This window comes from Melopsittacus undulatus (genome assembly GCF_012275295.1).
Source record: "Melopsittacus undulatus isolate bMelUnd1 chromosome W unlocalized genomic scaffold, bMelUnd1.mat.Z SUPER_W_unloc_1, whole genome shotgun sequence".
Lineage (NCBI taxonomy): Eukaryota > Metazoa > Chordata > Aves > Psittaciformes > Psittaculidae > Melopsittacus > Melopsittacus undulatus.
This window is the reverse complement of record NW_022993942.1, coordinates 2,220,175-2,233,953: the sequence shown is the minus strand read 5'-3', so window position 1 is coordinate 2,233,953 and position 13,779 is coordinate 2,220,175. Positions and strand designations below refer to the sequence as shown.

The 13,779-nt window shown below is 46.3% G+C and overlaps 1 protein-coding gene across 2 annotated transcripts; it reads left to right on the top strand.

Moving 5' to 3' along the window:
* Positions 1 to 536: 536 nt before the first annotated feature.
* LOC101872447 (microtubule-associated proteins 1A/1B light chain 3B) lies at positions 537 to 13,722 on the top strand. 2 transcript variants are annotated; one of them, XM_034073683.1, is made up of 5 exons: positions 537 to 680; positions 4,001 to 4,056; positions 8,704 to 8,810; positions 11,891 to 11,951; positions 13,070 to 13,722. In XM_034073683.1, exons 1-5 carry the CDS (start codon positions 641 to 643, stop codon positions 13,193 to 13,195), a joined length of 390 nt encoding a protein of 129 aa, XP_033929574.1. In that variant the 5' UTR covers positions 537 to 640; the 3' UTR covers positions 13,196 to 13,722. The 2 variants fall into 2 exon arrangements, with proteins under 2 accessions (XP_033929574.1, XP_033929575.1); XM_034073684.1 differs by having other exon boundaries at positions 11,891 to 13,722.
* The last annotated feature ends 57 nt before the right edge of the window (positions 13,723 to 13,779 follow it).

Sequence of the window (13,779 nt, the reverse complement as noted above, 5' to 3'; positions counted from 1 at the left end):
AGTACGGCAGTAGGCGGAGCGCAGACTCCCCTGCCGTCCAGCGCTGTCTTTGCTCATATTCTACTTGCTATAATTAATAAAATCCTAATTGGATTATGATCCGTTGTGGTCTCAATTTATAACATAACCACACGTATGATTTGCAAAAGCCAATACATTTATGTGTTTATCACAGAGTGTACTACCTTGTAATTTTTGTGTATAAATATAATGGACGAAATCAGCATGGGGTGTGCTTGATTTGTGGAAATTCCACCTAGCACCCAGCCAGCGCTGCAATAAATAATGCCTGCGTCTTAATGATACATTGGTGTTAAGGAGTTTTATTCTTCCGACTTTCGGTGACACTCTCTGAGACAGCCATGGCTGTGAGGTTACAGTGGCAGGGCTCTCTGAGACAGTCATGGCTGTGTCACCGAGCAGGAACATGACAGAGCTCGAAGAGTGACCACGCACCCCACGGGACTATGCATCGGGGAGCACCACCCAGCCGGGCGGCGACAGACGGCCCATTCCGCCACACTCAAAATGTCTCCGCAGCCATATCTGCCCCGCCTCGCCGTGACGCGCGGCGTCAGATGACGGTGGAGTCGCAGGTCGGCATTAAGGTTGTTTGCCGTCGCTGTGTTGAGCCGCCGCCATGCCCTCGGAGAAGAGCTTCAAGCAGCGCCGCACCTTCGGTGAGCCCCCCCGGGAAGGGACGCGGCGGGGTCGGGTCGCTGACAGGGTCCGCCGGCTGTCCTGGTCCCCTCTGGGCCTCCTCGCTCGGAGGCGGCCGGCGGGGCAGGCCGGTGGCGGCTGCTGCCCTGGCTGCAGGATGGAGGGATCGGCGAAGCGGGGAGGGGACAGGTCTGAGTAGGAGCTTCGGAGATCTCCAAGCAGCCCGGGCTGGGGCCGGCTTCCGCTGACAGCGGGGCTCTGCGGCCGGAGCGGGCCCGGCCGCCCTGCTCCGATCACCGGTGTCGTCGTGCCGCTCCGCGAGGGCTGCGCGGGTATCCCTGGTGCTGGGGAGGAAGGGGAGTCACCGTCCTGCTCGGCACTGAGATGGAAACACCCCCCGGGCCGGCTTCCGCTCGCCGGTAAGACGGGCGAGCCTGGGAGCTTGTGCTACGTCTCTGTTTCGGGTGTCCGGGGGTGATGAATGAGGTGTGGAGGTGAACACAGTACTGTGTCAGGGTGAGCTCTGCTTTGGGAGAAGGGCTTGGGATGGGGAGATGGCCTCTTCACATCCATTATCGACTGCAAAATTCCCAGGAGCTTTACGTTGTGTGTCAGGAGCTGGGCCTGCCCGTCCTTCCGATGTGTCTGCTCAGCGTCCAGCCTCATCTGTGCTATTAAGAGGAGAATTAAGCTCCACTTGAAGTTTGGTATTTGGTGTGGGGTGAGGAATTCTCTACCCAGGGAGCCATGAGTGGATCAGGATGTATGCCTTCTGTCTCCGTTTAGTTATTGAAAACTATCAAGGCATTGAAAAGAGCTGTGTAATGATGGCTGGGGAAATGAGATTAGTCTCTTTCTAGAAGGAACAGCCTTGATAGAGCAGTGCCAACACTTCTTTCTGTGCTTAGGATGGGGCCAAAGCAATCAAAGAGCTTGGTATCTGTTCATGTGTGTCATTGAGGTAGGCTGAAATGCTCCGAGGATAACAAGAACTGGCAGCATAACCTATTTCTGCACGAACTATAAAATCCCATATGTAAAATGGAATTGATGGAAGTAATTGATCCAGATTTTCTGTTCCTTCTGCTTTTGGGTTAAAGTCAAGCAGCTTAAGAGAGCTTTCTGATATGCTCACCCTTTGCCATAAGCCATTCTCTGCACTGAAACAGAGAGAATTTTGATCTAACAAAGTCTCTGTTTAAGTTGCCCCTTGGAGTCTTCCAAAACTATTGTTGACCCCATTGCCTGTCAGCAGCCTCTATTGCAGGTATTAAGTTCAGCTAGGATGGCAGTCAAGCAGTTGCCACTGCAACTAATGTCATCAGAGAACAGTGTTTATCTGTGGCTGACAGAAGCCTGATTTTGAGCATGCCATATGCAATAATCTCAATGATTTGTCCGGTTTATGTTCCTGCTATTCCAGGGAGTTCTGTTGAATAACACTGCAGTGAACAAACCTGTTTCAGTTGCAAAGTTAATTAAATCCTGTGCTTTCTAGGTTGATGGTTGGTCTCATTTCTCTCTGTATCTCTTGTGTTTCTGGTTGATCTTAAAAATTATTTTAATTAGCTAGTAATCTCTGCCTCTGCCCTTGGAGTGTTAATGCTGGTCTGTAAGAGCATGGTCTGCACTGTGGGATGTGAAGCAGGATGGCTTTCAGGTTCTCAGTCCTGCAGTCAGGTGAAGGATTTACATGCTCCTTGCCTTAGTTCAGCTTGATTCATCTCCAGCTCAAAACTGTGATCCATGTGAGTTGCATATCCTTAACCAGGCTTGTAAAAAGGCACATGGATGTATTTCATGCACCCAAATTTAATATGGACTAATGGAGAGCTGAGTGATGTTACTGCTGAGCAAGGGGACAGGTAATGTGTCCTGTGCATTAGCATACCAGCAGCAGGTTGGGCTGATGGGTGCTGATCTAAGCTCTTCCTCTCCTATGAGAAGCACTTCTCCCTAGCTGAGTGTTTGTTAAAACTGTGATGCAACATTAAATCTCCTCTCTGAGAAGTGTTTATAAGATGGAGATGACCTGGAAAGCCCCGACCCACTGAAAAAGACTGGTGAGGTTAAAATTGAGTTTGCTGAATCTGAAAGTAGTCAGTGTATAAGCAGATGCAACTGACTTTAAAAGCAACTGCACCTATTTACTTTGTCTGGGACATGTACTTTAGCCTGGTTTATAATATCTGTGCTGTGTTATTAATATTTATGCTTGAGAGGTAAACTTTATCCTGAAAACTGGCACAGGGAGTAGTGCAATGTCTAGGTACAGAAGAACCTACCAACGGCTTCTGCAACAATGGGTGCAGCATAATCAAAACAGAAAACTGTAATTTGATAATACCAGAATGCACAGGGTAAGTTGATGCTGCCAGGCTTCGGCTGGTCTCAGCTGTCACATAATTGTTTACTATTTCCTCTTCTGGAATCTCATAGAAATTGTACAGAATACTTAGTCATTAACTTGGTGTGCTGGGTTCAGCAGTAGCAGTCATTTTTTTTTCTCTCCTTCTTGGTAGCTGGTGCAGTCTGTGTTTTAACTTTCGGCCTGGGAACGGTGCTGATAGCAGATATGTTTTTAGTTACTGCTCAAATGTTTACTCTGGTCAAGGACTTTGTGAGTCTCATGCTCTGCCAGAGAGGAGGGGAGGTCGGGAGGAAGCAGAGACAGGACACCTGACCCAAACTAGCCAAAGATGTATTCCATACCACAGCACATCATGCCCGGGAAGGTAACTGGGAGTTCCCTTGAAGGGCTCTCTCTCTTCCAGGTCAGGCTCATTTTGGTGGGTAGTATCGTATTCTCTTCCCTTGTTTATTTCCTCTATCATTATTATTATTGGTCATAGCAGTAGTGATTTGTGTTATACCTTAATTACTGGACTGCTCTTATCTCAGCCCATGGGAGTTACATTCTTTTTATTCTCTTCCCCATCCCTCCAGGAATGGGGGGGGGGGAAAGACCGGGGGGGGGGGTGAGAGAGAGACTGTGGTTGGGTTTTAAACCACGACACTTAGGTGGTATAATTTGGTGCCATAAATTTGAGATTAAATGTTTGCTTTAGTGTGCAGAAAATGAGGGGGGTGCGGGGAGGAAGCTGTCTCCTTCAACACTTTCTAGGATAGATAGTGTGCATGTAGTACTTGTCACATTGGGTTAAGGAGCAAAGTGTCATCAGTCACAGGAGAGGTTTTACTTGTGACAGTGCTGTTCCATTTGAAAACTACTTTGCCTGAATTTGCTTTTGCTAACATGCAGTTTTCAGTGGTGGAGAAATAAGGTAATAACAGCATTAAGTGTGGAATTTTGAACAGGCTTTTTATAAATCTCTTACAGAGCAAAGAGTGGAAGATGTACTGCTGATTCGAGAGCAGCACCCAACTAAAATACCAGTAAGTCTGATTCTTTTCATTTTTCACTTCTATTTCCAGTCTCATATTCCTCTTAGTCAGAAACGTGTGAAAGTGCTGTCCTGATGAGACCAGATGAAAGTTTGGCTGCTCAGGGTCACTAAGCCTGGATTTCAGAAACATTCTAAAATGAGTAGCCAGCAGTTGGTGTAGCAGAGCAAGGTACTAGATGGGACTGGAGGAAGTGGGGTTTCCTGTGTATTGCAGTTGTGTGTTGTAACTTCAAAGAAAACTATACCCTTGCTTGGTTCTGAGATTCCATTGAATGCTCAGCTCTCCTCATCTCTGTTTTTCTTCTCCAAAAGAAGATTCTGCAGGGGCTAACCAAGGAGAATACACAGTAATGTAGAGACAGATCCACCTTTTATCACCAATATGTGCTGAGACAGAAATGTTTGTCTTCTGGGAAATGGGCTTGTGCTTGAGGGCCCAGAAATGCTGCTTGGCTGTTAAACCCCTCACCTCTAAGAGATCAGCCCTTACCTTCTTATTCTTTAGCTGGTCGTCTCCAAATGCTGCCTGAATATTTGTTTTCTTTTACTTATGGCACCCTAGAGGTTACAAATGCAAAGTAAAGCATCCTAGGAAGCAAAAGGCATGGATCATAGAATCATAGAATAGTTGGGATTGGAAAGGACCTCAAGATCATCTAGTTCCAACCCCCTGCCATGGGCAGGGACAGGACCTTGCACTTGGCATGGTTAAACTTCATGAAGTTGGCATCAGCCCACCATGTTCTGTTGATGATGAGTTCTTTGCAGCTGGTGGGCTTTGTGTGATGGGTGTCACTGGAGTAAGCAATAAATACATATGGCTGGAACAGGGATGGTCTTAGGAGATCTTGGGGGATGGAAGAGAGAACTGTATTGGATGCATCAGCCTTTAGTACTCAGTGATGAGAGCTGATGATCCCTGTGAGTGTAAATTCTGCTGTGAGCAGACTGCTTGCAAACTGTCTGCACTTCCAGTACAGCTTCATTAACAAAGCAGCTGTTGCTTCCATGTTGGATAGAAACCAAAAGGTTTTCAGCTTCTGTTCAGCTTTAAACTGTTTCATCTCAAAGCTGCTGCTGCTGTTTTACTGTGCTGTTAGGCATGGGAACAAGTTCTGTTTTGCAGCAGATTTTTTTTTTGTTTTTTACTTTTCTGGAATGTACAGTTTTCCCAAAAGGATGTTTCCTGACCAAAGATTGCTTTTATAGAATCATAGAATAGTTAGGGTTGGAAAGCACCTTAAGATCATCTAGTTCCAACCCCCCTGCCATGAGCAGGAACACCTCACACTAAACCATATCACCCAAGGATCTGTCCAACCTGGCCTTGAACACTGTCAGGGATGGAGCATTCACGACCTCCCTGGGCAACCCATTCCAGTGCCTCAGCACCCTCACATTAAAGAACTCCTTCCTTATATCCAATCTAAACTTCCCCTGTTTAAGTTTTAACCCGTTACCCCTTGTCCTGTCACTACAGTCCCTAATAAGAGCTCCTCCCTGGCATCCCTGTAGGCCCCCTTCAGATACTGGAAGGCTGCTATGAGGTCTCCACGCAGCCTTCTCTTCTCCAGGCTGAACAGCCCCAACTTTCTCAGCCTGTCTTCATACAGGAGGTGTTCCCAGTCCCCTGATCATCCTCGTGGCCTCCTCTGGACTTGTTCCAACAGTTCCATGTCCTTTTTATGTTGAGAACACCAAAACTGCACACAATACTCCAAGTGAGTTCTCACGAGAGTAGAGGGGCAGGATCACCTCCCTCAACCTTCTGGTCACACTTTTACACCCACCTTTCACAGATCACTGTAGCCCCCAAGCTCTGTGACCACAGATGGAAAACCACTGATTTATAGCAAAACTCTCATTTTAAGTCAGCCATGGACATACTACTTGCAAAAATCCAAAGGGACCTACACAACTTGGTGAAAGTACAGTGATGCAAACTCCCAGTGATGACAGAGGCCTACTGGGATCCTTGGAGTTGCCTGTCTGTGTCCTAGCTTTGAGATAAGATGGCAGTGTCACGCTAGCTGGTAAATCCCTCCCATGCTGTCAACATCTTTCATTTTGCTGTTGGAAATGTTATCTATTGGTTATGGTCTGCCTTTTGAAAAATAATGGTGTGGGGTTTTTTTTCCCCAGAATGAGCCAGCATTTATTTATACTGCTGTAAGGAAGTCTTACTCCAAAATAAAAAAAAAAAAATAATTGGCTTGCTATCTCTTAATCTGTGCAGATTCTGAATATCGACACAGCCAGGCCCTGTAAGCACGGAAATGTTCCAAACAGATGGTGTCACGTTGCGACCATTGCTTTAAAAGCAACAAACCCCACATGGCTGTGGAAGCGGGAATGCACAGATTCTGAGATCATTTCTTAAAAGCAGGAGCTATATACAGTTGCTGGGCAGGGTGCTGCTTAAATTGGCAAATCTGCAACTTCCTTGTGAATTTGGTAGTTACTATCTAGAAATCTTGAATTAATCATATCAACTGAATCACACAGCTTGGTGTCATCAGCAAACTTGCTGAGGGCACACTCAATTCCACTGTCCATGTCATTGACAAAGATGTTAAACAAGACCGGTCCCAACACCGATGCCTGAGAGACACCACTCGATACTGGTCTCCAGCTGGACATTGAGCCTTTGACCACAACTCTTTGCGTGCAGCCATCCAGCCAGTTCTTTACCCACCGAGTGCTCCACCTATCAAATTGATGTCTCTCCAATTTAGAGACAAGGATGTTGTGTGGGACAGTGTCAAATGCTTTGCACAAGTGCAGGTAGATGACGTCAACTGCTCCACCCCTGTCCATCATTTCCGTGACCCCGTCATAGAAGGCCACCAAATTGGTCAGGCAGGATTTCCCATGAGTAAAGCCCTGCTGGCTGTCACCAACCACCTTGTTGTTTTTCATGTGCCCTAGCATGCCTTCCAGGAGAATCTGCTCCAAGATTCTGCCAGGCACAGAGGTGACACTGAGTGGTCTGTAATTCCCGGGTCATCCATTTTCCCCTTCTTAAAAATGGGCGTTATATTTCCCTTTTTCCAGTGATCAGGAACTTCACCTGACTGCCAGGATTTTTCAAATATGATGGCCAGTGGCTTTGCAACTTCATTCGCCAGCTCCTTCAGGACCCATGGATGGATTTCATCAGGTCCTGTGGACTTGTGTACGTTCACGTTCTTAAGATGTTCTCAAACCAGATCCTCTTGTACAGTGGGCCCAAGGTCTACATTTTCACAGTCCCTTCGTCCGCCTTCCAAGACTCAGGTGGTGCTGTCAGAGCCTTTGCCAGTTTGAAGACAGGCTGAGAAATTTGGGGCTGTTCAGCCTGGAGAAGCTGCATGGAGACCTCATAGCAGCCTTCCAGTATTTGAAGGGGGCCTGTAAGGATGCTGGGGAGGGACTATTCATTAGGGACTGCAGTGATAGGACAAGGGGTAACAGGTTGAAACTTAAACAGCAGAGGTTTAGACTGGATATAAGGAAGAAATTCTTTACTGTTAGGGTGGTGAGGCACTGGAATGGGTTGCCCAGGGAGGTTGTGAATGCTCCATCCCTGGCAGTGTTCAAGACCAGGTTGGATGAAGCCTTGGGTGATATGGTTTAGTGTGAGGTGTCCCTGCCCATGGCAGTGGGGTTGGAACTAGATGATCTTGAGGTCCTTTCCATCCCTAACTATTCTATGATTCTGTGATTCTATGAATCTATGTAGGTGTCCTTGTCCATGGCAGGGGTGTTGGTACTAGATGATCTTCAGGTCCTTTCTAACCCTAACTATTCTATGATTCTATAATGAAGGATAGCTCGTTGTATATAGAACGAACCTTTTGCTTATAACTAAGTGACCTCGATCCCATGTGAACTCTGTAACAGTGGTAATGAAGAGAACTCTTCAGGCAATGTTTAGGGAAACCAGTTAGAACCAACTAAGGAGATGGCAAACAGACAGCAAGGCTGGCCAACTCTGAAGTTCAACAAAAGGACAAAGTGATGAAGAGGAAGATGAAGAAATAACCACCAAGAGTCCCAAAGACAAGTAGCACATTATTGTGCGCATGCGGGAGGAGTTTTCTAGAAGAGTGATGTCATGTATAAGTAGTGTTATGAATATGCATGTAATGTCATGAATATGTATGTTTGATGACTATATAATCACGGCTTTTTGCTCTTGAGTGAGACACGCTTGGAGGAGCTATCTCCCATGTCTCCTGGAGCCACATTAAAGAATACCTGCTTGTAGACTTAAACTTTGTTGGCGAGTTCTTAGAGTTTTTCTACAAATCATGGATTTCCTTGTTGCTGGGCAATTCAATGCTAGATTAAATGATTCCAGCAAATTAACTGCAGTTGTAAAACTGCACTGAAGCTGTGAATGTGTGCTGCTAAATCCCTGTTTGTTCCCCCTTTGAGCAGTGACTCTTGTGAGCATAACAAGGGGAGCACATGAAGACAATAGTAATTGTTTCTTTTCAGATGTGAGAGGCTGCATTCACAAAGGAGGGGAAATGGAGTTTAGCATAAATGCTCATACTTTGTTGTGTTTAGAATGGTGGGGGGAGATAAGAGCACCAGACATGGTTTCTGCCTTTCACATATTTTGCTCCTTTCTTTTTGTGTTTTTCCTTAGGTGATCATTGAAAGATACAAGGGAGAGAAGCAGCTTCCAGTTTTGGATAAGACCAAGTTCCTGGTGCCAGATCATGTCAACATGAGTGAGCTAATCAAAATTATCAGGTAGTATGCTGTGATTTCAGTGTAAGTTGCATCAGCCTAAGACTGTTTCTTTGTTAATTCCCCATCTGGTGCATGCATTTGGGAACTCTTTAAATAAAATTTCATCTAATGGGCCCTTGGTATCATCACTAGGACAAATTGGTACTTTGGCTTTGCAGGAAAAAAAAAACCCAAACCTCTGAAAATTGCTGAGCTGTTAGTCTACTCTCAAGAGAAATAACTGTCTCCCTGAGACATATGAGAGAGTCTCTGAATCCCCATCTAACACTGGTGCCTCGGGCCCAGGGCTTCAATGCTTCCTGCTTGGCTATTTTAGGCTGCCTTCTTGGTGTTCGGCTTGGGAGTCCCTCTCTGGAGTTCCTGCCTCTTCCCACCCACTCGAGGGGGAGTGTGAGCTCACAGCCAGAGCTCTGAGCTATTGCTCAGGGTAAATGTTGGCACCCTTTGATCCTGAAATGAGGTTTCCCTCAATGATGGTGTTGAGGCCTGAAGAAACTACCCCTTCAGGCCAGTGTCTTTGTCCCAGCTGTTTGCACAGACTGTGGCTTGAGAACTGCTCAACTCTGGTGCTGCAGCTTTACTTACAAGAGCAGGCAAAATAGCCATGGAGTGGAAGTTGTGTGGTCAAAATTTCTGCTAGAAGTGCATTTCTCCTGGTTTAGAAGGAATAGTTATTGATTAGTAAAAGTTCTCAAGTGGTAAACTTGGAAGTTAGCAACAAACCAGAGTTTGCTTTTTGTTTGTCATGGTGTAGCAGGGAGCTGGTTCCTGGAGGCCATAAGCTGTAAAAACTGAGAGTTATCCAGGTTGTCCAGTCCCCTGCCTCTAAGGCTTGTACAGAAACTGTCTGTTGCGAACAAATCCCAGCTCTTACACGAGTAAGAAAGTGAGATAGGGTTTTGGAAGCAGGATCTAGATTGCCCAAGTTTTCTGGAATTTCTCATGAACATTAAAGGCCCTGGGCAAAAAGGTTAACAGCAACCTGAAGGATATTTCCCAGCTTTTTGCTTTGGCTTTATTGTTAATAGATAACTTGGTACCAGCTGGACTTGGTCCTCTGCCAGCCCCTCTTGTGCATAGCAAGGTCTGTCCTTCCCAGCCCTCAGGCAGCTGCTGCCTTTTCCCAGACTGGTGTCTTTGGGGTGATGAGAGATTGGGTTTGGAAGGGTCCCTTTCCAGGGCTGTGTCTGGAAGGCTAAATAAAGCCTTGTTCCCAGCTGCTGCTGCCCCTCAGCAGTGAGCAGAAGTGACAGGAAGCTTTTTTTGATCTGTTGTTCTTTCCTTCTTTCTTTGCTTGTACCTCCACATAGAATCATAGGATGGTTAGGGTTGGAAAGAGTTGCGGTCAATGGCTCAATGTCCAGTTGGAGATCAGTAATGAGTGGAGTCCCTCAGGGATCGGTGTTGGGACTGATCCTGTTCAACATCTTTGTCGCTAACATGGACAGTGGGATTGAGTGTGCCCTCAGCAAGTTTGACAGTGACACCAAGCTGTGTTTCGTTTGACACACTGGAGGGAAGGAATGCCATTCAGAAGGACCTTGACACGCTTGAGAGGTGGGCCAATGCCAACCTCATGAAGTTCAACCATGCCAAGTGCAAGGTCCTACACCTGGGTTGGAGCAATCCCAGGCACAGCTACAGGTTGGGCAGAGAAGAGATTCAGAGCAGCTCTGCGGAGAAGGACTTGGGGGTGTTGGTTGATGATATAATGAACATGAGCTGGCAGTGTGAGCTTGCAGCCCGGAAAGCCAACCATATTCTGGGCTGCCTCAAAAGGAGAGTTGCCGCGGAAAGGACTCAGTCAGAGACCAATATGATCAGACAAGAAGCCATCTATTACAAAGCATTAACTCCTTATATACTATTGCTTACACACACCTACAGCACTTTGGCATATCATGATTGGATACTTGTCTTGAAGACCCTTAGTGACTAACATATAATTGGTTAAGCACAGGTGTGAGAACTTGACCTCGAACACTTGCCAACAGTCCACAGTTCTCATAACTCAGTGAATTACAGCTTCTTCTTATCTTGCTTGTTTAGGCTTCCTTGAGCCTCCCATGGCCTTGCTGTATCCCTCGGAGTTATTCAGAGCTCATGTACCAAATATCCATTTTCCTGTCAGAACACTGTCTCCAGAGAGAGTGACCAGCAGGTCAAAGGAGGTGATCCTGCTCCTCTTCTCTGCTCTTATGAGACCTCACTTGGAGTATTGTGTGCAGTTCTGGTGTCCTCAACGTAAAAAGGACATGGAACTGTTAGAACAAGTCCAGAGGAGGCCATGAGGATGATCAGGGGACCTGGGTACCACCTGTATGAAGACAGGCTGAGAAAGTTGGAGCTGTTCAGCCTGGAGAATAGAAGTCTGCGTGGAGACCTCATAGCAGCCTTCCAGTATCTGAAGGGGGCCTACAGGGATGCTGGTGAGGGACTGTAGTGACAAGGGGTAACAGGTTAAAACTTAAACAGGGGTGGTTTAGATTGGATATAAGGAAGAAATTCTTTACTGTAAGGGTGGTGTGGCACTGGAATGGGTTGCCCAGGGAAGTTGTGAATGCTTCATCCCTGGCAGTGTTCAAGGCTGGATTGGATGGAGCCTTGGGTGACATGGTTTAGTGTGAGGTGTCCCTGCCTATGGCAGGGGATTGGAACTAGGTGATCTTAAGGTCCTTTCCAACCCTAACTATTCTATGATTCTATGATTCTATGAGCTAAGGTGTGAGCCAAGGTGCCTGAAGGCCTTGTGTGTTCCCTGGTTGTACTGGGATCACCTTGGCTTCTCCTTTTCCCTTCAGTTTAAAGTCCTTGTCAAGTGGAGCTTTTCCAGAGGAATAAGGGCTTCTGCCAGTGGATACGTCTGACTGGGCTGAGTAGTTGAACTTAGTAGAACTTTGCGGTGGGAAGCAAATGACTTCTCCAGTGGTGGGGTTGCTTTGGGTGGGGTCATCTTACTGCTGCCAGTGGTGGAGGACTGTTTTGTCATCTGTTGTAAAGCCTTTATGAAGTCTGTGGAAATGCCAAGTCATCACTGTCACACTCCTTCCCCCTCTGCTCCCCTAACCTCTCCCTCACAGGCGACGCCTGCAGCTGAACTCCAACCAGGCGTTCTTCCTCCTGGTGAATGGACACAGCATGGTGAGTGTTTCCACACCCATATCCGAGGTGTACGAGAGCGAGAAGGATGAGGATGGGTTCCTGTACATGGTGTATGCCTCTCAGGAGACTTTTGGAGTGTAGTCTTCCATCTGTGACATGCAAGTGGCTTCTAGCCTAGCATTCTGATTTGCCCTTGGCTTTCACCCCCATTCTTCCCCACACACCCCCCAGGAAAAGAAACATATGTCACCTATGCTCTCAGTACCTTAGCATAATCTTGCTTTAGCAGGTGTCTCATCTTACTTTACTTTTTTTGTGACTATTAAACAGTACAGACGAGCACCTCCAGCTTTGAAACCTGCTGTAATATTCCACACAGGCACATTTCCATTTCTGGACTTTATGAATGGAACCCGATTGTGCATGTGACCATTGCAAATAAAGGGACACTTGATTAACTTTTAACAAGCAAACAGGCACCAGGGAGTACCTAAAGTGTTTTGTGACAGTTTTCTAGAAAATCTACCCGATTCCTTAAAGCTTTCTTTTTTTAAATAATGGGAAGGCTTCTTATGAGAGCAAATATGTTTTAATGTTCCAAAGTGGAGCTTTGTATTCTGCAGCTCGATCAGACTCATGTCAGTGCTGCAGTGATTTAAGGCAAGCGCTTGAAGTGAGCTGGGGGAGTCCAGCTCTTTTTGTCTCTGTTTTTTGTGGCACCTCAAATGTAGGAATGGTGCCAGTTTCTGAAATACTCATACCAAACACCACAGCTTTTTTGTAGTTTTAGGAAGTGTTTAACTGTAAAATACACACCTGGACAGGTAACATTGAAATAAACTCCAGTCTGTTATGAATTTCCAATTCCTGTGTGTTCAGTGAAACACTGTTCATATGAGCTTGCTTCCTAAAGACTCCCCCCCCCCCCCCCCCAGCCTGAAGGTTTGACCGTTCCCTTGCTCAGAAAAGCCTGCCAGGAGGAGTTAGTGGAGGGACCTGCCAGCACCACTGGGGCTGCTGGGATGTGTGTGGCTGGCCATGGAGCAGGCCCGTGCTGGCTGACACATGAGCAGCACCTGTCCTCGCTCCTTCTGTTGGCAGGGCTGGCATGTTCAAGCCCTCCAATGGCTTTGTTGTACCCCTCCTGTTCTACCTAGTGCTGGACTTGGAACTGCCACTGGAATTACCAGCCCATGCAGCTTAACCAGTCTGGCACTTGTTTTGGGTCATGGAGAACGGCTTTCGGAAGCAGCTCAGCCCCAGGAGCTGCTGTCCAGAGATGAGCAAATAATTTTTGCTGTCACTGATGTTTCCTGCCACTTGCATGGGGTTGGGAAGATCCTGGTATTAGGCCTGTCCTGAGCAGAGAAATGGTATGGTGTAGGACCTGTTTCTCCTCTAGAGTTGCTGTCAAGTGAAGCATATCAGGATGAGATTACTCATATATATTATGTGTCTGTGAACTAACTGCATCTTTTACTGGACACTAATTTACTATAATGGGGGGAAAAGAAGCAATACTACTACTGCGCCTCAGCACTCTAGCTCAGCAAGGTGTACACTTTGTACTACCTACACATCTCTGCATGCATCACCTTCACAAGGCTGACTGACTTGGGATTTTTTTTATTGTTTTGTGTTTGTACTCTAATGTAAACTTTTAAATGCAGCTTCTTCTATATTTAGTTTTGTGTAAGAAATTGTTTAACTCATAACTGACAACCATACTTGTAATTACATGATTGATACTCCTGTACAAACTGTTTTTTTAAACTTAATACAGTGCCAATACAGATTGATTACATCCCAATGGCTCATGTGGTTATTTCTAGACAGCTTACTTAGGTACAGGACCTGATGGTGCTGA

Bases quoted from the DNA above. Each gene is read 5' to 3' on its own strand.
- LOC101872447 (XM_034073683.1), top strand. From the start codon at position 641: ATGCCCTCGGAGAAGAGCTTCAAGCAGCGCCGCACCTTCG. The intron at 681-4,000 runs GTGAGCCCCCCC...AATCTCTTACAG, and splicing joins CAAGCAGCGCCGCACCTTCG to AGCAAAGAGTGGAAGATGTA. The intron at 11,952-13,069 runs GTGAGTGTTTCC...TGTTCTACCTAG, and splicing joins TGGTGAATGGACACAGCATG to TGCTGGACTTGGAACTGCCA.